This window comes from Podarcis vaucheri, assembly GCF_965113315.1.
Source record: "Podarcis vaucheri genome assembly, chromosome: 3".
Taxonomy (NCBI): domain Eukaryota; kingdom Metazoa; phylum Chordata; class Lepidosauria; order Squamata; family Lacertidae; genus Podarcis; species Podarcis vaucheri.
The window spans coordinates 124,069,100-124,094,921 of record NC_138761.1 but is presented as its reverse complement, the minus strand read 5'-3'; the positions used below and the strand labels follow the sequence as shown (position 1 = coordinate 124,094,921).

The 25,822-nt window shown below is 46.0% G+C and overlaps 1 protein-coding gene across 1 annotated transcript in view; it reads right to left on the bottom strand.

The window, feature by feature from the left end:
- Window positions 1–25,822, bottom strand: part of TRAM2 (translocation associated membrane protein 2) — a 49,041-nt gene that overhangs the window by 10,947 nt on the left and 12,272 nt on the right. The window contains exons 2-5 of the mRNA XM_082216485.1: window positions 13,646–13,709; window positions 7,421–7,530; window positions 6,621–6,737; window positions 3,205–3,263 (exon numbers count right to left, since the gene is read on the bottom strand). Coding sequence (XP_082072611.1) covers window positions 3,205–3,263; window positions 6,621–6,737; window positions 7,421–7,530; window positions 13,646–13,709 — 350 coding nt within the window. The remainder of the gene's footprint in view (window positions 1–3,204; window positions 3,264–6,620; window positions 6,738–7,420; window positions 7,531–13,645; window positions 13,710–25,822) is intronic.

Genomic DNA, 25,822 nt, shown 5'->3' with positions numbered 1-25,822 from the left:
AGGAATTTTATTTTTTTAAAACCTGCATATTTAAATTGAGGCAAGCAAAACTAACCAAAAGAGTTTATAAATCTCTAGTGCAATTGTCTTGAAAAAGTATGAATACCAAAGTTGTGAGCAAAATTGTAAATTTATCGTTTCAATTCCTTCATCACCTGCCCAAATTACCGTATTTTTTGCACCATAACACTCACTTTTTTCCTCCTGGAAAGTAAGGGGAAATGTCTGTGCGTGTTATGGAACGAATGCCCATGGGTGGCGGGGGGAATCTGCTGCAGTCGTGAGCAGAGGATCCATGGTTCCCCTTCCTTCCCTCCTCCGAGGCTCGCTTTGAAACAGCAAAGCGGGAGAAGAGCCGCTGAGTGGGGAGGAGAGAGGGACAGAGAGCCTGCTTGCTTTAAAGGAGCAAAGCGGGAGGGGAGCGGAGCCGCTTACACGAGTGTAAGCGGCTCCTGTCCTGTTGGCTCCTTTAAAGCAAGCAGGCTCTCTGTCCCTCTCTCCTCCCCACTCAGCTGGCTAAATAGCAGCAAAGTTTTTCAGCGAGCCGGGGAGGAGGGAGAGAAGCAGAGCCTGCTTGCTTCTCCTCTTATACCCCTCGTCTGCATTATTAACAGCATCCTTCTCCACCCACCCCACGCATGCTCCTTGGCCCTTGCGTGCTTTTCCTTCCCTCCCCACTTAAAACGTGGTTACAAAGCATGGATCCACCTGGATCCTCAGGAATTTTGCATTGGGCTACCCCAAACTCACTGTCAGATCACATGTCTGTGGCCACAGCATGGACCACAAAAATCATACATCCACCGTTTCGTTTAGAATATTTTTTTTCTTGTTTTCCTCCTCTAAAAACTATGTGCATCTTATGGTCGGGTGCGTGTTATAGAGCGAAAAATACGGTACATTTAAGCGCAGGGTAAGACGGGATGTCACCCATGGTGAGTGATAAAGGAAGTGAGGCCCCATCTACACAATACACTTAAAGCAGTATCATGCCACTATAAACGCTCATCGCTTTCCCCAAAGAATCCAGGGACATGTAGTTTGTTAAGGGAGCCGAGTGTTGTTAGGGAACTCCTGTTCCCTTTTGAGAACTACAACTCCCAGAGTTCCCTGCAAAGAGGGATCAATAGTTACACCACTCTAGGAATTGTAGCTCACGCTGGTTGGGGGGGGGAGGGAGGAATGTGTGCCTCTTGACAATTCTCAGCATGCTTAACACGCACCAGTATCTCAAGCAGACCCATCAAAGGAACTGTCATCATTTCCCCTACATTCCTACAGCGCTCAGGGCGTGGTCTGAAAGCACCTGATCTAGGGGTGACCACAGCTTGGCACCTTCGGTTCCACGACAGGAGAAAGGTGAGATATAAAATGTAAGGAAAATAAAACGTAATACTGGGTTTTAGTTCAAGAACCAGACACAATTTCTCAGAATGCATAAGGAACTCCATATGAGTGTAGAATCAACACAATCTTTTTTATCTGGCTGGGTCGAACTTTCCGGAGGGGTAGTATTTGAAGCTTCTTTCTTCAGATGACATGACGTTATTAATACTGGAGACAATCTAAGGAGTACTTCTCTCTGTGGAAACGGGAAGGTCGAACGATGTGCTTGACCCCAACACTCCTAAGAGAAGTATCAAGATCAGGATTTGCGTACAGACACAAGAGCAGAAAAATGGACCTGAAGTTTGCCAAGGCTGCTGTCTGGATTACTTGGGAACGAACTTCTTGTGGCTGGGACACAATCCTTTAAGAAGCACCCAGGACAATGCGCAGTCCGTTCTTCCCCTGCTCTAGACTGCCCCTCCCAACGCCTATCGGCAGACGGTTTCCTTTTCCTTGGAAAAGAGTTGGCTTCATGGGGAGCAAGAGCATTTATGAAGTGAAGTCGCCCCATTCCCTGGAATAAAATGGTTGCCTTTAACAACAGAATTCACTACCACAAGTCACAGTGATTGTTGGCCCCTTGGAGAGCTCTATAAGGAGACGAGATCATTTTGTGGAGGAAAGGCTAGCGGTCCTGATGGCTATGTCTTGCCTCCAGTAGCAGAGACCCTATGTCTCTGAATACAAGTTGCTGGGGATTCCAGCGCAGGAGAGGAGAAGGCTCTCAAGCTCATGAGAGCTCACTGTGAGAACAAGATCCCACTGTGAGAACAAGATCCTGGAGTGGAGAGGTCTTTGGTAGGAGCCAGCAAGGCCACCTCAGGTTCTTAAGGACAAGGATTAAGCGTGCAACATCAGCATTGCACACAGGAGGGGGCTGCAAGATCACTTCTGGCCGGTTTGAAGATGCAACTGAAGTATTCAATTCATAATAATAATAATAATAATTTATTATTTATACCCCGCCCATCTGGCTGGGCTTCCCCAGCCACTCTGGGCGGCTTCCACAGAAACCAAAAATACAATAAAATATCAAACGTTAAAAACTTCCCTGAACAGGGCTGCCTTAAGATGTCTCCTGAATGTCAGGTAGTTGTTTATCGCTTTGACATCTGCTGGAAGGGCGTTCCACAGGGCGGGCGCCACTACCGAGAAGGCCCTCTGCCTGGTTCCCTGTAGCTTTGCTTCTCGCAATGAGGGAACCACCAGAAGGCCCTCGGAGCTGGACCTCAGCGTCCGGGCAGAATGATGGGGGTGGAGACGCTCATTCAGGTATACTGGACCGAGGCCGTTTAGGGCTTTAAAGGTCAACACCAGCACTTTGAATTGTGCTCGGAAACGTACTGGGAGCCAATGCAGGTCTTTCAAGACCGGTGTTATATGGTCTCGGCGGCCGCCCCCAGTCACCAGTCTAGCTGCCACATTCTGGATTAGTTGTAGTTTCCGGGTCACCTTCAAAGGTAGCCCCACGCAGAGTGCATTGCAGTAGTCCAAGCGGGAGATAACCAGAGCATGCACCACTCTGGCGAGACAGTCCGCAGGCAGATAGGGTCTCAGCCTACGTACCAGATGGAGCTGGTAAACAGCTGCCCTGGACACAGATTTGACCTGCGCCTCCATGGACAGCTGTGAGTCCAAAATGACTCCCAGGCTGCGCACCTGGTCCTTCAGGGGCACAGTTACCCCATTCAGGACCAGGGAATCCTCCACACAGGGAATCCTCCACCCTTATTCCTGTTATCACTCACTCCTGACCTCAGATAAACCAACAAGGAAGGAAGTGGTTGTACTTAACAGTACTCTGTGGCTACTTACGGGAGATGAACATGAGGGTAGTTCTCCCACAGACTCTTGGGGTTTGATAAGTATCCTTCCTGAAATGAAGGAAGACACACAAAGTAAGAGAGGGAGTGGGGAAGAAAGGTGAGTTAGCAGCAAAGTCTGGCTAAACAACAGCTGCCCAAGTCCCCATCGCCTCTGCTAAAGTTGATATGTCTAGGTGACAACTCCAAGCTATTGTGGAAGACTCTGCGCAAAATATAGACACCTTTTCTTTGTACAATAAGCAAACGATGGGGAAGTTATTTCTACGACAAGGGAGGGGAACCTGCGGCCCTCCAGATGTTGTTGGACTACAATGCCCAGTCTACCTGGCCAGGCTGGCAGGGGCTGATGGGATGCAGAGTTCAGCAACAAATGGAGAGCCACAGGTTGTGCACCCTTGTTTTTCAGCAACAGCAGTTGCAGACGAGTGGGGTTGGTTGTTGGCTTCTGTCTGTCTTGAGGGACAATGGAGTGGCGTCTGGGGACGAAGTCAAACCACCAAAGTGACCTCCCTGGGGCTCAAGTCTTGTCAGTGTGTCTGGAGGTCTTGGGCTGCCCAGATAACAAGACTCCCCTCTTGGTCCCTGTGATGTGGTCCAAATGAAAGGCAGAGAAATGTGTTTGGCCCCAGCTTGGCTGCAGGAGTTGCCACGGCACCATCCAACCATCTTAGGGACTCCACTCCAGATTTGTGTAGGGTTTTTACCCCTTTGCCTTTTCTTCTCCTGAAGATATCCTGCAAGGCAGTGGAGGTTTCAGGGTCTTTCCTCCTCCTAGATAGGCAACCTTCCCAGGTTGATGAACCCCATCAGCCCCCTCATTTCCCATGTGTGGAAGCTGCTTTCTTGACCGCTGGGCCCACTCTGGGTCTCGTCCGCTCAATCTGCCACAGCTTGACTTTGCAGGAAGGGGAAGTCCCTAACTCACCAAGGGTTTGAGACCAGGGTACTGAAATAGGAAAGACACGCCCCTCTCCAATACACACACAAATGCAAATCCCAACACTCGAAATTCAGAATCTGAAAGCCAGATGCAGAATGAAACCGTAAAACAGCTGCAGAGGATGGAAGTGGCTGCTGGGCAAAACTCACACACGAGTTTCAGGGCTCAGAGAAGCCTCCTTCAAACAGGCGTCATCAGCGCTGGCACAGAAACATCTTGAGATGTTTAGTCAGTAGACAACAGGCCCTGCTTAAGCAATCTGGGCATAAAGGAGTGTGATGGAGAGGGAGAGAAGCTTGGCTGACAAAGCCTCTTAGATTAAAGCCATCCTGCTGCTTCTTTCTCGAGGCAGAAGGGCTGAAGAGAAGGTTTGAGAAATGGGACCCCACTTCACCCCCACCTCTCCTTCTGAAGGTCCCCCCAAGGCTCACCTGCAGGGAAGTATCTGCCCCCCTCAAAAGTGCCATTTGCAAATAGATTTAAACCAGCAACACTGGGATCAATTTCCCACACATTTCAAGAGGAGACCAGCCCAGTACCTCTACCAAAGTCATTCAGTGTAAAAGCCATAACTGGTATGGTTATGACGCAACTGGAGTTCCAGCAAGCGTGCTGGCATTCGTTATTTTCCCATCCTGGGAGGCAGTGGTAGGACATGTATCTGAGAAGACCAAAAGCACTGGCTGTACTCAGTGTTGCAAGCCGAGTGCTTGTCCTCAGGTCCGTGCCACAACCCGTGTGGAAATGGACCCATGGGGAGACACATGGCAACAGGAAAAAGCAGCAGCTAGTAGTCTGATGGCGCTGTAGGCATCACCACCCAAGGAGACTTCTTTAAGGAACAAGGTCACATGGACTTCCTTTGCTTTGGAGATACGCTCACTGCCTGCCACAATGGCCATGGAAGGAAGTAATTCAGAATTGGGCCTTTTGTGGTTAGTGAAGGTTTGTCTTGAAGCTAAGATAACTGCCATACAGAAGTTAACTGTAACAGGAAGCTCAAGAAGCAGGGTCAAATGAGGATCCCGTGTGATTAATAATGGTGGCCTCTCCGACTGCATTGCTGAAATAAATGACACCACAGTAGGAGAAGTCTGCCTTGGGGCAAAACAACCCGGAAGCCATTCTCTAGGACAGCCTTTCTCGACCTTGGGACCCCAGATGTTGTTGGCCTACAACTCCCATCATCCCTGACCACTGGTCCTGCTAGCTAGGGATGATGGGAGTTGTAGGCCAACAACACCTGGGGAGCCTGCATATCAGAAAAGCTCACTCATCTGGGCTGACCGCAGAAAGTAACCAGAAACCCCAGATTCATTTTAGAACATTTGCGCTCCCTTGTGTTCAAGGTGCAAAAGAGATTGGTAGGAAAAATATATAAACTGCTTAGAAAATCAATGTACAGAATAATCATCAATGATATACAAATTCAAATTTAAAAGTACTTATGAAGTTATATATCCGGATAGTTCTTGTAGAAAGAGGAAAGTTTTTAACAGGCATCTAAAACAGTTCTGCGAGTTTACCTGCCTAACCGTAAGTTCTAAGGGGGGAGAGGGAGATTCAAAGCAGAGGTGCTGCCACACTGAAATAGAGACTCCCCACAGATACAGAATGAACCAGTATATGGCATGGATAGGAGTCCAAGTTCTGCAGATCAAAATGTTTGAGTGAGCAAGGTGGTCCTTCATGTAATCTGGTCCTAAGCTGTTATTTTTTTTATATACTAACAATAAAACCTGGGATGTGGCCCAGTGTAAACTTGCACCCATACAGATTTAAAACTGGCTGAGGTCCATCACAGAGGCAGATTTTGAAATTCTATACAGTGGTGCCTTGCAAGACGAAAAGAATCCGTTCTGTGATTCTCTTCGTCTAGCAGTTTTTTCGTCTTGCGAAGCAAGCCCATTGACGGATTAGTGGATTAGCGCTATTAGCAGCTTTTAGCGGCTTATCGGCTTGTCGGATCAGCTGATAAGCGGCTTAGCGGCTTAGAAAAAGGGGGGGGGAGGAGAAAAAAAACGCAGGAACTCGCAAGACATTTTCGTCTTGCGAAGCAAGCCCATAGGAGATTCATTTTGCGAAGCACCTCCAAAACGGAAAACTCTTTCGTCTAGCGAGTTTTCCATCTTGCGAGGCATTCGTCTTGCGGGGCACCACTATACCAAAATACTTGTTTTGATATGTCATACAATTCCCACTTTAGGTTCAGAATGTGACCTGAGTAGCAAGTGGACATCAATACACTTTGCAAAGTCAGCAGTGTATGTGGGGAGAGTTTGAAGCATTCCCTCTAAGTCCTACCAGCAGACCCACATCCTGAATTAAGAGGTGCTTTGAATAAGGTGACCCTATTTGGCCACTCCCTGTAATGTGATCACATATGAACAAAGGGGAAGAGAAGAGAAAGCAAGCTGCACCCCCCATGTATAAATTCACATCCAATCTTTCTAAAGGAAGCTTACCGTTGCCAGTACATATAGGCACCAGGCCATGGAGGCAATATGAAATGCTACCAGCTGCCCAGACTCATTGAACTTGCTGTGCTTAATCTTGGAAAGGTGGAGCCTCCGGTTGATTTTCTAGAAGAAAACAAAAATTCAGAAAGAAGGGAAGAAAAAACCAAAGCATCCTACGTCCTCACAACACAGTAGCTCAAAGCTTCTTTTTGGCATGTCACTATGCCAGCCCTGGAAAGTTCAAATCAGGTGATCAGAGGATACCAAAAAAGGGTCCACCTTTTGACTTGGCTTAATAACCAGCAGCCATTATTTGTGGGTACAGTCAGTCCACCCTAAAATGCAAAATGAGACAAGGCCCAGCGAGGGAATAAGGAGAGAGCAACGCCACAAAAGCCTGAAGACGTCAGAGGGACCCCCAAATACCCCCAAAAGGAGAGCACTGAAAAGAAAAGAAAATCTCACCCAACCTCAGGAACAAGCAGAAGCAGTCCTGAGAAGGCAACTGACTTGTTCCAGCCAGGAAAGAAGAAAGAAAGAAAGAAAGAAAGAAAGAAGACTTGAAAGTTAAGAGAGGGAAGTTATAGTTGTCACAATGACACAAGTTCACATTCTTCACAGTTTGGTAAAAGCTGAATAAGAAACAAAGCGTAGCATTCCTCTCCAAGTCCATTTCACCTTCTAGAAAATGGGACTAAATACTTTCCTGGAGCCATGGGGCCACAGTAAAAAGCAACTGTAAATTTGAAATGTTCTACAGCCCACAGCACAAAGGAGTGGTGTAGGTACTGAAAAGCAAGACTTACGTCCAAGGCATACTCCTGCACCACAGCATGCAGAATTATTGCTATGAAGATGTAGAAGAGGATTGTGACCAAGTCCTTCAGGCCGTAGTGATAAAGAACAATTTCACCATCTGAAGAAGAGGAGTGGGGTAAGGGAGGAAGAGATTAACATTAAAGAGTTAAGCTGGGAAGCCATATAGGGATCAAACTTTTAAAGGCATCCGCTAAGAGGCAGGATTTAAGTAACAAAGAATTAGTTCAAATGTTGGCAAGAAGCAGAACAGACCACCATGAGCTTTGAAGAACTGAATTTAACCAGAATGCAGAACAGATGTGGACAGCTCAACACACACACACACATTTACATCTCCTTCCCACCCATCGGCAGCAAAGGTGGTCGGTCCTCTGAGAGCCTCTGAGATAAGTGTCCCATGAACTCCCTTCATCCTCGGATTTATTGCCATGTTCCTTGGAGGCAGGGGGGTCTCAATCAGAAGGTGAAGTAGTTCAGAGGACTCTGGGAAGACCAAGGGTCCTCAACTCACCTATTTTTCATCACCGGGTAAATGACTGTGGTGGGTCGAGATCACAGTTCCATAGCGAAACACAGTGACCTGCGAATGACCCAAGACAGTTAGCAGCAGAATCCAGCTCCGGGCTGCTTCTCACTTTACATTTGTCCCTTGTGTACGGATCCACCAGAACAGATACACAACTCATGCCAGCTGTGAATGGAGGGTGTACATTGACATTACAACTTTCTTGTCATGACATATAGAACAGGGTTGCCATATGCCTGGATTTTCCTGGACATGTCCAGGATTCCAAGGGCAAAATAACCATCCGGGGGGATTTTTAAAAACTTGGCATGATGTCTGGGTTTTTGCAAACAGAACCAAGAAGCTCAACAACTTGCAATCTTAATATAGAAGCAGCGGCACAGAACCACTGAACTGGAAGAAGGGGGACCTTGGGGATCACAGAGTGCAGGATCTGTAAAGCGGGATGTGATTACAGCATCACCAACAGATGGGCTCCCACCTTCTGCTTAAACACCTCCAGCGAAGGAGAGCCCCCCACCTTCCAAGGGAGTCAAGCAGCACCCATCTTCTCTCTCTTAATATTTAGCCAAAATCTATTTCCCTGCACTGGTTCTAATCCTGTTCTCTGGAACAAAGGGAACATGTCTGCTCATCTTCCGTGGGACATTTGAAGATGACTGTTGTGTCTCCCTTGACAGTCTAAACTCAGCTTTTTCAACCATTCATCACAGGACTTGGTGTTGAGACCCTTCACCATCTTGCTGTCCTACTCTGAGTGCACTGCAGTTTGTTGATGCCCTTCTTAAAACTCTTGGGCCCAACGTAAGAAGAGTCCTGCATGTAGTCCAGCGCTCTGTTCTCACAAAGGTCAACCAGGTGCCCATGAGAAGCCAGCAGGACCTTGATCACAACCCTACTTGGCCCTCCTGTGGTTCCCAGCACCTGAAATTCAGAGGCCCAGTGCCTCTGAAAGCGGAGGCAGAAACAGAGCTCTCAGGGTACAGAGCCACTCAGAGCTTTGCCCTCCATATATCTGTCCCATCCTCTTATAAATAATCCAAATTGGCAGCCAACCACTGCCACTTCTGGGAGGGAATGCCATGGTTTAACTATGTGCTGTGTGAAGTGCTTTTCTGTTAGCGGCCTGAATCTTCCAACACTTTCATTGAATGTTCTTCAAGTATTGAAATAGGGAGGAAAAAAATTACCCATCCACTATCTCTACAACAGGCTTAATTCAATGACATCACTTCTTACTCGCCTTTTGTATAAAATAAAAAGCCCCCAACATTCAAACCTTTCCCCATTCCTCCATTCCCTTCGTCATTTTGGTTGCTCTTTTCTTGCCCTCTTCCAGTTCTGCAGGATCCTCTTTGAGGAGAGACAACTAGAACTGCACACAGCATTCCAAGTGAGCTCACACCATGGATTTGCATGAAGCTGTTATCACATTGGGCATTTTATTTTCAACCCCTTTCCTAATGATCCCTAGCACAGAATTTGCCCTTTTCACAGATGCCACACTCTGGGTCGACATCTTTGAGAAGCTAGCAGCTATGACCCTAAACTCTCGTACCTGGTTGTCACCCCATGTTCACACCCCATGAGCATGTATGTGAAACTAGAATTGTTTTTGGCCCAGTGTGCCTCACTTTGAACTTGCTTACATTGAATTGCATTTGCCATTTTACTGCCCATTCTCCCAGTTTGTGGTATGGAATGTCCAAAGGAAAACAGACAGGACCCAATGCCTATTCATGACCTGAACACAGCACTTCGGATGATGGAGTCTAGAAACGCATTAGCCTTATTGGCTGCCCTGTTGCACTGCTGACTCACGTTTAAGGCTGGCTGCATCCCAATGTTCTAGTCTGTCAAGAGCGCTTTAACTCTTGACTCCATCTTCTATGATGTTAGCTATCCCTTCCAGCTTTTTGTACATGTGACAAACATCCTCTCAACATGTCAGCTGTAAAAATGTCCTAGCCGTGGGTCTAGGACAAAGCCCTCCAGCATACCACTCAAGATCGCCCTTGTTTCAAAGTTACCTCCACATTTGTGTCTTGCACCTTGAAGAGTAGCGATTTAAAGGTGTGCCCCACCCCACTCACAACAGGCATGAGGCACGCATATTTTGTAGTCTGGTATCCTAAGGGACGCGGGTGGCGCTGTGGGTTAAACCACAGAGCCTAGGACTTGCCGATCAGAAGGTCAGCGGTTCAAATCCCCACAACGGGGTGAGCTCCCGTTGCTTGGTCTCTGCTCCTGCCAACCTAGCAGTTTGAAAGCACATCAAAGTGCAAGTAGATAAATAGGTACCACTCTGGTGGGAAGGTAAATAGCATTTCTGTGTGTTGCTCTGGTTCGCCAGAAGCGGTTTAGTCATGCTGGCCACATGACCCGGAAGCTGTACGCTGGCTCCCTCGGCCAGTAAAGCGAGATGAGCGCCGCAACCCCAAAGTCGGCCACAACTGGACCTAATGGTCAGGGGTCCCTTTGCCTATCCTAAGGTAAAAGTGGGAAGTGCCTTTGGAGCCCCCCAGAGCACCCTGGTTCTTTATTGCAGGGTGTTAACATTACAAACCAGGGATAATTATCTGAACCCCGGTAGCCCCAGCACAAGCAACTGAGGACCCTACATTAATGTGCACTTTTTTGTTACGCAAATAGTAGCCATGGGGAAGTCTGAGAAGGTGGTGGTGAGAAAAATCTAACTTTTACTACCTCCTGAGTCTGTGGTTTGCATTTCAAAGGAAGCCTCCATTGAGACCCATCTCTTCTCAGAATTACTGTCACCAGCCTGGAGATATTAAATTGGTAACACGGGCAGCTAAGTTTATACTGCGCTGCCCCAACAGAGCAGACTGTACAATCTCAATGCATAGACAGACAGAAACCCTGAGTCTCCAGGGTTGCTAATCTAGCTCTTTGCATCAGCAGGCGGATCATTTGAATATGAGGCTCAGGTTGTCAAGTGAGTCAGACCCAAAGCATCCAGAGCCTGCCCACACTCTTTTTCTTGAAGAGCTGTGGTTCAGGGCATGTGCCAAAGACCCCAGCAGCAGCGAGGCACATTGTGAAGTGGGTGACTCAGGCTGGGTATTTCCACAGCTGCGGAAGGAAGGCCTCAGGGATACCTCCGTTTGGAAGTGCTTTATGAGCACAGAGGCAGGGCAGCAGAACTGAAAGCGATGCTGCTCTAAGCTCAAAGAGGGTCTTCTTAGTGAAATATTTCTCTCTCTCTCTTTTCTTCCCTTTGATAATGAGTGTGACCCCTTAAGTCTCCAAGTGGCGCAGAGAACTGTGGGTCCTCTTGCCTCTCCCCTCCGTCTGCCTGCACCCCCTTTCCCTCACCTCCTGGGGCAAAGAGCTGGGCAGCCTTGCCACAGCGCAGGTGAGGAGGAGGAAGGGTGCCAGGAGGACCTGAGAAGGCCAATGCCCCGGGTGGCCATTTGTGGGAGCAGAAGCTTCCCCTGGGGTTTTCTGCTGCATTCCCGTTTTGCTGCTCTTGCCATTTTGCTTCGTCTTGTGGTTTTAGCTTATGGTTCTCATCAACTGTATATTGTTTAAAACTGCGGCATTTCACGTGACGTGTCCTGGAAGCACAGACATCATTCTCAGCCTCAAGGAGTTGCTGCATGTTTTGTGCAAACACACGTCAGAAGCCTAATGGTGGCTTTTTGCTAGAAAGCAGCTTCCGGGGAGGGGACTATGGCCGAGAGGAAAGAATGCTTAACCCTTTCTTCAGTCCATCTGTTTCCCTGCTCCATATCAGCACCCCAGTAGGTTTTCCTATGGCACAAACATACATACAAATTTTGAAACCCCACAAAAGGGGGCCAGGGAGGAACAACCTGGAGTGGAGAATGGGCTAACAAAAGGGGTTGTTCAGCCTTCCACGTAAACAACTCCTCTGCTTTCAGTCTCACTCATGCAGAGCTGCTTCACCAAAATGAAAACTGCAGAGAGCTTGGCATGTTCCCCTACTGTGTAGTCTAGCCTTAGACACCAGATAATAATAATAATAATAATAATAATAATAATAATAATAATTGTAGGGACGCGGGTGGCGCTGTGGGTAAAAGCCTCAGCGCCTAGGGCTTGCCGATCGAAAGGTCGGCGGTTCGAATCCCTGCGGCGGGGTGCGCTCCCACTGCTCGGTCCCAGCGCCTGCCCACCTAGCAGTTCGAAAGCACCCCCGGGTGCAAGTAGATAAATAGGGACCGCCTACCAGCGGGAAGGTAAACGGCGTTCTGTGTGCTGCGCTGGCTCGCCAGATGCAGCTTTGTCACGCTGGCCACGTGACCCGGAAGTGTCTCCGGACACCGCTGGCCCCCGGCCTATAGATGTGAGATGGGCGCACAAACCCCAGAGTCTGTCAAGACTGGCCCGTTCGGGCAGGGGTACCTTTACCTTTAATAATAATAATAATAATAATAATAATAATAATAATAATAATAATATTTATACCCCGCTCATCTGGCTGAGTTTCCAACAAAACACTAAAATACAATAACCTATTAAACATTAAAAGCTTCCCTAAACAGGGCTGCCTTCAGATGTCTTCTAAAAGTTTGGTAGTTATTTTTCTCTTTGACATCTGGTGGGAGGGCGTTCCACAGGGCGGGTGCCACTACCGAGAAGGCCCTCTGCCTGCTTCCCTGTAATTTGGCTTCTTGCAGCGAGGGAACCGCCAGAGGGCCCTCGGCGCTGGACCTCAGTGTCCGGGCAGAACGATGGGGGGTGGAGACGCTCCTTCAGGTACACAGGACCGAGGCCATTTAGGGCTTTAAAGGTCAGCACCAACACTTTGAATTGTGCTCGGAAACGTACTGGGAGCAAGTGTAGGTCTTTCAAGACCGGTGTTATATGGTCTCGGCGACTGCTCCCACTCACCAGTCTAGCTGCTGCATTCTGGATTAGTTGTAGTTTCTAGGTCACATTCAAAGGTAGCCCCACGTAGAGTGCACTGCAGTAGTTCAAGTGAGAGATAACTAGAGCATGCACCACTCTGGCGATACAGTCTGCGGGCAGGTAGGGTCTCAGTCTGCGTACCAGATAGAGCTGGTAAACAGCTGCCCTGGACACAGAATTGACTTGCGCCCCCATGGACAGCTGTGAGTCCAGAATGACTCCCAGGCTGCGCACCTGGTCCTTCAGGGACACAGTTACCCCATTCAGGACCAGGGAGTCCTCCACACCCACCCGCCTCCTGCCCCCCATGTTACTGCTGGCTGCTCAGATATTCATAGGAGGAGGTTGGAAACCATCTAATAAAAAAATAAATAAACCGAACACACTGAAACCTTTATGACGACATGTTGACAATGGGGTGGGAAAGTCCCTCACTTTTCCAGAAAAAGTTAAACATCTGGCCTGAGAGCTGGATGGACTTGGGGCTGGATGGGAAAAGGGGACATAAAATGAGCATTCCTCTGTCTCCTTTTATGTCACAACCCATTCCCAACATGCAGGGCCACAGATTCCTTCACCATGCGGTTATAATAATAATAATTTTATTATTTATACCCTGCCCATCTATGGGATAAATGGAGGGAGAGCAAGGCCCACAGGCAATATAATCACAAGGAAGCTGGACTGTCACGGTGGTGACACAAAACTAGTTAATGGGAAATCCAGGGCTCATAGCTTGCAGGGTTTAATACCACCAAAGTGCTACCAAGGTATGCATAGGCTGCCTTACCTGCTGTAGGCACACTGACGTTATACTGAGGTAAGATGAACAAGAAGGCAGTCTTGGCTGTGACCTGTAAAGACAAAGTAAGTTGCTCTATTAGTTTGTATGGAAGTCCAAATGGAAATCTTTTTGTCGCAGGCATCTTGTGGGTCCCACCATCACAACGAAAGGGTGCTACCACAGTGATAACCCTATCCTACCGCTCCAACATCCTCATCGAATCATAGAGTTGGAAGAGACCACAAGGGCCATCGAGTCCAACCCCCTGCCAAGCAGGAAACACCATCAGAGCACTCCTGACATATGGTTGTCAAGCCTCTGCTTAAAGACCTCCAAAGAAGGAGACTCGACAGGAAGGACTCCACTGCAAATTATTTTGAAAAGCGAGAAGTTAAATTCACTTTTCCTGCAAGTGAACACAAATATGCAAGACTACAGAAACATGGGAAACCAACTTGGCGCCTGCCATAACTTTTGGACTTCAGCTGCTATCAGCCCCAGCTCACCCGGCCAACAAACAGCGCTGGTGGGCATTGTGGCCCAAAGCATCTCGAGGGCACAACGCTAGCTACCACTGTTGCAGATGTGCTTCCTGCTTCCAGGAGACAGAGGTGCTGATGCCTGAGCTTGAAGTTTCTCTGCTTTTTTGGGGGTGAATGACTGAATCTGTATGTGCCAGAATTTCCTCCAGGTAGGATAATTCTTCCTCCACCTCATCTCTAAAGAAGAGCTTTACTTAAAACCAGGAGAGACCTGGTCTGAACAAAGACATTGGATTCTTATCTCATTATACATGACTAAGCCATTTCTCACCTTCTCACCCTTTGCCTTTTCCTGTAAGACCTATTGCAGTCGTTAAGAGTCGTCAACAGGCTCATCTCAGCTATCTGCCAATCTCCCATTCCCACCACCCTTCTGAGTAATACCCCTCCCCACCTTCTCACTATATAGAAGGATCTGGCAACTTCTGTTTCAGTGTATCTGAAGAAGTGTGCACGCACACGAAAGCTCATACCAAGAACTAACTTAGTTGGTCTTTAAGGTGCTACTGGAAGGAATTTTTTTATTTTGTCTAAAGAAGAGCGTTTGCCACTGGTCTCCTTTTCCCCAAGCCAGGCTTAAGTGCTTCAGCTGGAGAAAAACCAGGGGACCAGTAAAGCCCACCTGCCAGAGTAGGGCTGCTGTGTTTTTAACAGTTGCATGGCAGCTAAAAAAATCAGCAGCTCAAGCTTGTCTGGTCATTGCATGATGGGGGAAGACTGTCCTACAAAATGACTGCCTGCTATGCAGCTGTTGTGGAGGCAAAAGGCCCTGTTCAAATCTGTAGAGCGTCCAATTCATTCCCAACCAAAGATGAGGGGACAAATTCCCCCAAAGATTTCCAGGCCCCTGAGGATAAACATCAGAAGAGGCAGACGGCAATCCAAGTGTGGGTTGAGGCATAGAGGCTAGCAAGGATATAAAGAAGGAAGTTAGTCAAGCAGAGCCAAGATAAATAAGGAGTTTGTAGCTAGGAAGCATCAAGCGGAAAAAAAATGAAGGCAAGTATTAGCCGCCGGTTCCTCATTGTATACCCGTTATGTCAAGTATGCACTCTGGATGAAATATAGCTAAAAATGTTGAAACAGAAGAAAGCACAGCCTTCAGTAGCCAAGGGGTGCAGATGGGCGTCGGAAAGGCACTGGCTTAGAATTTAGAGCGGAAGAGGGACTTTAACTGAAGTTCATTTGCAGAACGGAGGAGGAGTTTGCCTTCCTGCTGTGGACTTCGCAATAAAGAGCAGCCCGTCTTGGAGAAGGGACTGCAGCAGCTGGAACTGGGCCCAATACAAACAAAATCAATGAGTCACCCCCTGGGAAAGAATTACACAGGCAAGAACAAATAATAATAACCAGGAGACTGAAGCCTATAGCAGTTGTGTGTATGTTTGTTGGGAAGAGAAGGGTAGTAAACAGCTACATTACTAGAAAGCAGAACTTGCAACAGCTAGGCATGGCTCACTTTCTTGATCTGGCAGGGAGAGATGGGGGGAAGTAGCAGCAGGCCAGGCAAAATTTAGCTCTTGCAACTGCAGTCACAGCAAACAGGGCACAGAAATAGGGAGGCAATATGCAGGGATAGGGTTCTCCTGGTGAAGACTGCTGAACTGAACAGGACCTGATCAAAAGCCAATTTTACCACTAAAGTGGTCACGAAGCCCACAAGATATTCTGCACTTGTAAGTGCAATTCAACTGAAACACAATTTTATTGACTTTGGGGTCTTCTGCATCCTCCCAGTCTACCAGTGTTTTCAAGAAGAGGTCCTAAAATACAGTATCTCCTTATCACTCAGTTGTGTCTTTTCTTTCTGTCTCTCTTACCAGAGGAGAAGAAGAAGAAGAAGAAGATTTATTTGTTGCTTATTCTTGCCAAAGGCAATTCAGAGCCCCTCACACAACCAGAAGACCCCAAAGAAACAAAACCCCACATAGATACGTTAAAACAAAAACTACTTTTAGGTTTTGCTTGTCCTACATTCTTCCCACCCGTGGTTCTTTACTCTTCTAACAGTACATCTCGCTGAGTGGCTTGCATGACACAGAAAGCCCAGCCTGGTACAAGCACAGGCTCCTAAAGGGGCCAGCCAGCAGCCACTCGGCTTCTCCCCATTTTGCTGCCACTCGGCATTGTGCTAAGCACTGGCTTAGCATGGTTTTCTGAACTGCTCTCAGAATTCTAAGGTGTCAAAAACAAAACAAATGTTCGTAAGTGCATTCTTGTAACAGAACCAGGATTCATCCTTAATCACTATTTTCACAAGCCATGAGCTTTGATTGAGGAGGAGCAAAGCAGCCTCTAGGAACCGTACGGCTTCTGCAGGCCACCTGCTTATTCGTAATTAATCCTGATCTTATTGCTCGCACAGTGGTTAAACTATGCCTGTTCTTTATTGGCATTTCTTACAATTTGGTTGCAAGCTGTGTGTGTGTGTGTGTGTGTGTGAGAGAGAGAGAGAGAGAGAGAGAGAGAGAATTTCAGTTATAGACAATAAAGTTATAGAAAATAAAGTAATAAAAGAACAAACAAAAGAGGGAGAAAAAATGCAACAATACAATAAGAAAAAATAATAGAAAACAGTAAATATGATCAGTTCCCCTTCATGGATCACTGCCTTGCCGTGGCGAAGGGGCTTGAAGAACTCAGAGAAGCTATGAACTACGCCGAGCAGGGCACACAAGATGAACAGGTCATAGTGGAGAGTTTTGACCAAACGTGATCCACCTGGAGTAGGAATCGGCAAGCCACTCCAGTATCCCTGCCAAGAAAACTCCATGGACAAAGACAACAGGCATATAAAAGTTATGACACTGGAAGATGAGCCCCTCAGGTCGGAAGGTGTCCAACATGCTACTGGGGAAGAGCGGAGGACAAGTACAAGTAGATCCAGAGCTGATGAAGCGGCTGGGCCAAAGCCGAAAGGACGCTCAGTTGTGGATATGCATGGAAGCGAAAGGAAAGTCCAATGCTGTAAAGAAAAATATTGCATAGGAACCTGGAATGTAAGAACCATGAACCTGGGTAAGTTGGATGTGGTCAAAAATGAGATGGCAAGAATAAATATTGACATCCTGGGCATCAGTGAGCTAAAATGGACGGGAATGGGCGAATTCAGTTCGGATGACTACCATATCTACTACTGTGGGCAAGAAACCCGTAAGAGAAATGGAGTGGCCCTCATAGTCAACAAAAGAGTGGCGAAAGCTGTACTGGGATGCAGTCTCAAAAATGATAGAATGATCTCGATACGAATCCAAGGCAGACCTTTTAACATCACAGTAATCCAAGTTTATGCACCAACTACTGGTGCTGAAGAAACTGAAATTGACCAGTTCTATGAAGACTTACAAAACCTTATCGAAGTGACACCAAAGAAGGATGTTCTGCTCATTATAGGGGATTGGAATGCTAAAGTAGGGAATCAAGAGATAAAAGGAACAACTGGCAAGTTTGGCCTTGGAGATCAAAACGAAGCAGGGCAAAGGCTAATAGAGTTCTGTCAAGAGAACAAGCTGGTCATCACAAACACGCTTTTCCAACAACACAAGAGACGACTCTACACATGGACATCCCCAGATGGGCAACATCGAAATCAGATTGATTATATTCTCTGCAGCCAAAGATGGAGAAGCTCTATACAGTCAGCAAAAACAAGACCTGGAGCTGACTGTGGCTCAGATCATCAGCTCCTTATAGCAAAATTCAAGCTTAAACTGAAGAAAGTAGGAAAAACCACTGGACAGGTAAGATACAATCTAAACCAAATCCCTTATGAATACACAGTGGAAGTGAGGAACAGGTTTAAGGATTTAGATTTGCTGGACAGAGTGCCTGAAGAACTATGGATGGAGGCTCGCAACATTATACAGGAGGCAGCAACTAAAACCATCCCAATGAAAAAGAAATGCAAGAAAGCAAAGTGGCTGTCCAACGAGGCCTTACAAATAGCGGAGGAGAGAAGGCAAGCAAAATGCAAGGGAGATAGTGAAAGATACAGGAAATTGAATGCAGATTTCCAAAGAACAGCAAGGAGAGACAAGAAGGCCTTCTTAAACGAGCAATGCAAAGAAATAGAGGAAAGCAACAGAATGGGAAGAACCAGAGATCTGTTCAAGAAAATCGGAAATATGAAAGGAACATTTCGTACAAAGATTACCATAATAAAGGACAAAAGTGGTAAAGATCTAACTGAAGCAGAAGACATCAAGAAGAGGTGGCAAGAATACACAGAGGAATTATACCAGAAAGATATGGATGTCTCGTACACCCCAGGTAGTGTGGTTGCTGACCTTGAGCCAGACATCCTGGAGAGTGAAGTCAAATGGGCCTTAGAAAGCACTGCAAATAACAAGGCCAGTGGAAGTGATGGTATTCCAGCTGAACTGTTTAAAATTTTAAAAGATGATGCTGTTAAGGTGCTACACTCAATATGCCAGCAAGTTTGGAAAACTCAGCAGTGGCCAGAGGATTGGAGAAGATCAGTCTACATTCCAATCCCAAAGAAAGGCAGTGCCAAAGAATGCTCCAACTACCGCACAATTTCACTCATTTCACACGCTAGCAAGGTTATGCTTAAAATTCTACAAGGAAGGCTCAAGCAGTATGTGGACCGAGAACTCCCAGAAGTGCAAGCTGGATTTAGAAGAGGCAGAGGAACCAGAGACCAAATTGCAAACATGCGCTGGATTATGGAGAAAGCCAGAGAGTTCCAGAAAGACATCTACTTCTGCTTCATTGACTATGCAAAAGCCTTTGACTGTGTTGACCACAGCAAACTATGGCCTGTTCTTAAAGAAATGGGAGTGCCTGATCACCTCATCTGTCTCCTGCGAAATCTCTATGTGGGACAAGAAGCTACAGTTAGAACTGGATATGGAACAACTGATTGGTTCCAAATTGGGAAAGGAGTACGGCAAGGCTGTATATTGTCTCCCTGCTTATTTAACTTATATGCAGAATTCATCATGCGAAAGGCTGGGCTGGATGAATCCCAAGCCGGAATTAAGATTGCCGGAAGAAATATCAACAACCTCAGATATGCAGATGACACAACCTTGATGGCAGAAAGTGAAGAGGAATTAAAGAACCTTTTAATGAGGGTGAAAGAGGAGAGCGCAAAATATGGTCTGAAGCTCAACATCAAAAAAACGAAGATCATGGCCACTGGGCCCATCACCTCCTGGCAAATAGATGGGGAAGAAATGGAGGCAGTGAGAGATTTTACTTTCTTGGGCTCCATGATCACTGCAGATGGTGACAGCAGTCACGAAATTAAAAGACGCCTGCTCCTTGGGAGAAAGGCGATGGCAAACCTAGACAACATCTTAAAAAGCAGAGACATCACCTTGCCAACAAAGGTCCGTATAGTAAAAGCCATGGTTTTCCCAGTAGTGATGTATGGAAGTGAGAGCTGGACCATAAAGAAGGCTGATCGCCGAAGAATTGATGCTTTTGAATTATGGTGCTGGAGGAGACTCTTGAGAGTCCCATGGACTGCAAGAAGATCAAACCTCTCCATTCTGAAGGAAATCAGCCCTGAGTGCTCACTGGAAGGACAGATCGTGAAGCTGAGGCTCCAATACTTTGGCCACCTCATGAGAAGAGAGGACTCCCTGGAAAAGACCCTGATGTTGGGAAAGATGGAGGGCACAAGGAGAAGGGGACGACAGAGAATGAGATGGTTGGATGGTGTTCTTGAAGCTACTAGCATGAGTTTGATCAAACTGCGGGAGGCAGTGGAGGACAGAGGTGCCTGGCGTGCTCTGGTCCATGGGGTCGCGAAGAGTCGGACACGACTAAACGACTAAACAACAACAACAAATATGATCAGTTACATTTCCATACATTATTATGCAGATACTGTATATAAATACTAGGTAAAGGGACCCCTGACCATTAAGTCCAGTCGCAGACGACTCTGGGGTTGTGGCACTCATCTCGCTTTATTGGCCGAGAGTCATCTGGCCAGCATGACTAAGCCGCTTCTGGTGAACCAGAGCAGTGCACGGAAACGCCGTTTACCTTCCCGCCAGAGTGGTACCTATTTATCTACTTGCACTTTTGACGTGCTTTTGAACTGCTAGGTTGGCAGGAGCAGGGACCGAGCAACGGGAGCTCACCCCATCGCGGGGATTCAAACCTCCGACCTTCTGATCGGCAAGCCCTAGGCTCAGTGGTTTAACCCTCAGCACCACCCGCATTCCTGTATATAAATACTACTATCATCCAAATACATGTATGACAAGGAGTATCCCTTCTGCATTCCTCCTAATTTGCCCGTGGGGATGTTAACACATCTTCCTAGAAATCCTTTCTTCACCCCACATGTTTCGGTGCATTCACTGCCTTGTCGCTTTCCAAACCACAAAAAGTCCTGCAGGCTTGAAACCACGTTAACTGGGCAGTTCCAGGACACCCTTGAATCCTGTCAAATACATTGGGCTGTAGCCAACTAAGTCCTGCTCAGAGTAGACCCAGTGAAATTAATGAACCTACGTTAGTCATATAATGGGACTATTCTGAATAGGCTAGTGTGGGATACCATCCTGACAGTTTGAAGACACTCATCACTCAGTTAACTATGTTGTGGAACCCAGGTCAGTATCTGCAATGAAACGAGATGAGCAAAATGCAAGAGGTATCCATGGAATGATGCTACAGATTTAAATATTTCTATATTACACATATGGGACGTGGGTGGTGCTGTGGGTTAAACCACAGAGCCTAGGACTTGCCGATCAGAAGGTCGGTGGTTCGAATCCCCGCAACGTGGTGAGCTCCCGTTGCTTGGTCCCTGCTCCTGCCAACTAGCAGTTTGAAAGCATGTCAAAGTGCAAGTAGATAAATAGGTACCGCTCCGGCGGAAAGGTAAACGGCGTTTCCGTGCGCTGCTCTGGTTCGCCAGAAGCAGCTTAGTCATGCTGGCCACATGACCCGGAAGCTGTACGCCGGCTCCCTCGGCCAGTAAAGCGAGATGAGCACCTTAAACCCAGAGTTGGTCATGACTGGACCTAATGGTCAAGGGTCCCTTTACCTTTACATTACACATATAGAAAACTGTTATGAGTGTAATTTATTGTAATATCTCTCTTATGCATCACCCCCCCACTGCCATTAAGATTTACAGTTGCATATAAAATGGGGGGGGGGGAATCAAAGTTTATCACTGCAACCAATTTTTAGTCTACACCTCTCATTGCTTCATCTCAAATACTTCAACCATAATTCACCTTTAAAGAAATGATACAAGTATGCACAATACAACAATGCAAGCTGTTCTAAGCTTCCCATTTTTTTTAAAAAAAATGAAGACATAAAAGTGAGCTAGAGCTATTATTTCTTCAAGACATGTGTACAGAGTGGAGTCCTATCTTAACAGATAATTTAATCTCATTTGCAGGGGCACTTAAAATTCGTGCCAATTTTAGGGGGGGGCAGTTATCTTGGCAACACTAGGCAAATATCTTTACTATAAGGTGACAGGCATGCTGCAAGGAATTCAGACAACTTCTAGCCTCACACTCAATAGGTGGCTGAATTTCAATAGTGAATGTGTTCCTGGGATATATAGGTATAGGCAACAGACTTTACAAAACCTGGAGAATTCGGGACAGCAGCTGCTTGCAAGGTCAGTGATATGATTCCTTACCCAGACCCAGACATTGCAATAAAGAAAGGATATTGGCATGCTATGGATTCTGCCAGGGAAACAAACAGCCCAAGAAAACCTGAAGAACACAACAGCTGAAAATGCTGCTGGTCAAATTTGTGGATAAGGATGCACTGTGCCTCTATCACAGCTGTAAGTTTAGTATTTTTATATCCCCACAAGGCACATTTTAAATTTGCCCTTGTCAACATTCGTTTGTTTGCGCTTCGATTCATTCAGGTCACTCTCAAAGTCAACAAACCCAGACATTTCCCTTTCCCATCATGGTTCAGGGTTAAATTCCTCAGATGTTTGTACTTCTTTCCACCAGTGCCATTTGCACTCACCAAATAATTTGGTATCACCGGATTATAAGTCCACCACACCATTTGCTCCTATGTTTAAAAGAAGATGAAGGAGGATCCCTTTTTGAATGCTAGATGCAAGAAGCATCTGTGGGAAAAGGCACACTCATCCACAGAGTAAACCATGGGCATAGCCAAACTGAAGAATTCAAGAAATATCAGTAGTGAGATATTCAAGACTTCTAGTGACGTCCCAGACTCACCAACCAATTCTTAAAAACATGCCCTAGGAATCGGAGCACTGAAGTCAGTCACCAGTAGTTGCAGTTCACCACCCAAGTATTTCTCATAAAAACAGGTCATTAGATCTTTTTGAGTTGGACTAGCATTCTAATGCTATAGGTCTAGAAGCAAGTACTCCCCACTTACGTGGGGGTTACATTCCGACCCCCTGTGCACATAAGTGAAATGGGCCTAAATGGGGAGCACACTGCTGTGTCTCCGGCTCATGAGGAGAACTTTCCTGGAGCCCAAAGAGGACACCCCTTAGGGCTCCGGGGTAGATCTCCTTGTGAGAATAACAACAGGCTGCCTGCAATGTGAGAGGACCTACAAATGTCGTTAACTTGGAGGGCGTATAATTTATATTTATTAGAATCCATAGCTAGCTCACCCTTAATTCCGATTCCTTATACCCCAAATAAGCCTAGTAACTGTATGTGAAACCATCTGGGAATGTATTTTATTCCGCTATTTATTTATTTATTTGTTTGTTTTCTGGTTGTTCTCTATTCGGGGAGGGTTTAAAAATGGACCTTTGGGCGCTGCTGGCAACGCCTCCTGCAATGAATGGGTCACTAGGTCCTTATCCTGGACTCCACATAGAACTACGGACACCCTTTGAAGATCACACGGCCTTCTGGGTGGGTTGACCTCAACGTGCTCTAGAAATAGCAGCTCCTATATTGAGCAGAGCTCATAGACTTGACTTGGGAGAACATGACTTGTGACAGTGCCAGTAAGGAAACGTTGGGTTTCCACATGCTGTTAGTCACCGGATCAAAATAAATGATTCAACAGAAAGGAAATGCAAACACAGAGAGAGGGGGGAGGGGAGAGGGAGAGGGAGAGAGAACCATGAATTATCTCTGTAATGCTTTTGGGCAGAAGGTTCATTTTTCCTATTCTTCAGCGGCCTTAACCAATTTGAGAAGGAGCAAAAAAACCAAAATGGGTTAAACCTAGGCATACTTTGCTTGGAAGCAAGACCCATAAGCAAAGTGCGAGCTGCTCTAAGAGGAAGCTGTTTCCCCAGCCCTTTCCAAATGAAATAATAGGCTGCTTATGGGTGAAACCAAGGTAGGGAGAAAGAGTGCAAGGAGGTCCCACTCTCTTGCTACGGGATGTCGACTGGAAAGTGGGGCCCTTTTGCTTCAAGACAGAGGTCTTGAAGAAGTCAGGCACACCCACAAGTTGTGTGAGGCCAGTGGAAACCCCACCGTGATCTCTGCTGAGCTATCCGTATGGAAGACAACAGCAGAGATGCCATATTCTGAACAGCTGCCTCGTCCTGCATCTCCAGGTCCCTTTCTCTGCTCGGCTGTGACTGCAGATCTTTCCGGGGACGCAAAGCCGCCAGCCTCTCACGGGAATCTTTAGGACCCTGCTTGAAGGAGGCGCAACTGCCACTCACATCACAGATCCTGAGCAAGTAGGCATTTCAATTAATTGGGACTTTACTTCCTACTAAATGTGTTTGAAATTATAGACTAGAAGAGTCGGTGGAAGAAGAATGGGAAAAATTTAAAGACTATCTACAGAAATACTGTAAAATTAATGAATGTTAAAGGGATGAATGTTAAAGGTTAAAACGATGTCTGATGGAAAATAAGAGGTATTGGTAAAAAGATTTCTAAGAAAATGTAAATAGGGATTGACAATTGGAAAATTGATATTTATAACAGGTTAATATCTTGAGTGAGGATAAATGCCATAGGGTAAGGACTTGCTGAATTAAATATTTGAACTGGAATACAAAAAGGGAGGTGTGAGGAGGTCAAGAAACTAGTGAATGAAGTATAAGATATGAAAATACTAACTTATTTTCTGTTTTGCTTTTTGGTTTTTCTTTTCTTTCCTTTTTTTCTTTTCTTCTTTTGTTAGCTGTTTTCTATTGTGTATTTTTTACGTGTTTTGTCTTTGTATTTTTCCATTTTTGTAGTTTTTTATGTTTAATTTTTGAAACTTTTTATTGTTTGTGAAACTTTAATAAACATTATTTTTTAAAAAATGAAATTATAGACTAAGCTGGATAAAAATAGAAAGAAGAAGAAGTGGAGAATGTTACCAATGAGGAATTAGGAAAGCAGGTTCTTTTTACACAACTGTTAAATCGCTCATGTATAATTTTTCACTTTCAAAATTAAAACTATACTCATTTCCAACTACATAAGACACGAGAAGCAGACCCACAGCTGCACTCAACCAACTGTGAAATACGGATACTTCAAAATGGGGCAAAGGAATATGCCCCACTCTTATCAATCTCCCACAACCGGTGATGTAGGGCAGAAAATTTTTGGTAGAAATTTTTCAGTAGTTGTTATATTCCTATATTTTTACAGCAAAATTCCATCTTTAAAAAAATGAATTTTCCTAAAATAAATTAGTAGCATTACAAAAAGATATCATACCTTGTGAAACTTTTTTTCCAAGGTCATCCTAAGGAAACATGCACCCATTTAAGTGCTTTACATTTCATTTTAGCATACTCACGTATCAAAATGTGCACAGTTATTCAAAGAAAAATAATATCCTAGTAATTATTTTATTCTGTTGGAAAATAACATTTAAGCCACATTTAAGTAAGCTTTGTTCATTTTTTAATCCTAAATATTATTTCAAATACTTTTAGGTTATTGGGAAACCTTTCAAGGTATGTGTTTAGCATGTAGAACATGACATACTTCAGTTTTGTTTGCTAAATGTCAGCCAAGTGTGTTAAATCAGTCAGTTTTTAAAGCACTGGAAATTTCCCAGAAAACTCACACCACTGCTAATAACCTAAATTCTCATTGCCTTTAATTATACGTTAACTTTTTCTTCCACGCAGCCCAACACGTCTCCAAAGGAAAACTTAAGAACATGAAAAGAGCTTGCTGGATCAGGCCCAAAGTGCCCCATCTACTCCAGCATCCTGTTCTCACAGAGACCACCCAGGTGTCTGTGGGGAAACCGTAAGCGGGAAATGAGCGCAACCACCACTCTGCCCACCTGAGATTCCCAGCGACTGGCATTTGAGGCATTCTGCCTTGGTAGCGGCAGCAGAACATAGCCATTATTGCTAGTAGTGACTGAAAAGTACAGTCATACCTCAGGTTACAGACGCTTCAGGTTGCGGTCTTTCAGGTTACGGACGCGCCAAAACCGCAACGGGTTACTTCCGAGTTTCAGTGGTCATGCGCGTGCAAAAGTGCTAATAGTGCTTTGCGCATAAGCGCCAAATAGCAACCCGCACGTGCGCAGACGTGGTGCTGTGGGTTGCGAACACTACGGGTTACGAACGTGGCTCCCGCACGGATCACATTCGCAACCTGAGCATCTACTGTACTAGAACAGTACAGTGGTACCTTGGGTTACATACGCTTGAGGTTACATACACTTCAGGTTACAGACTCCGCTAACCCAGAAA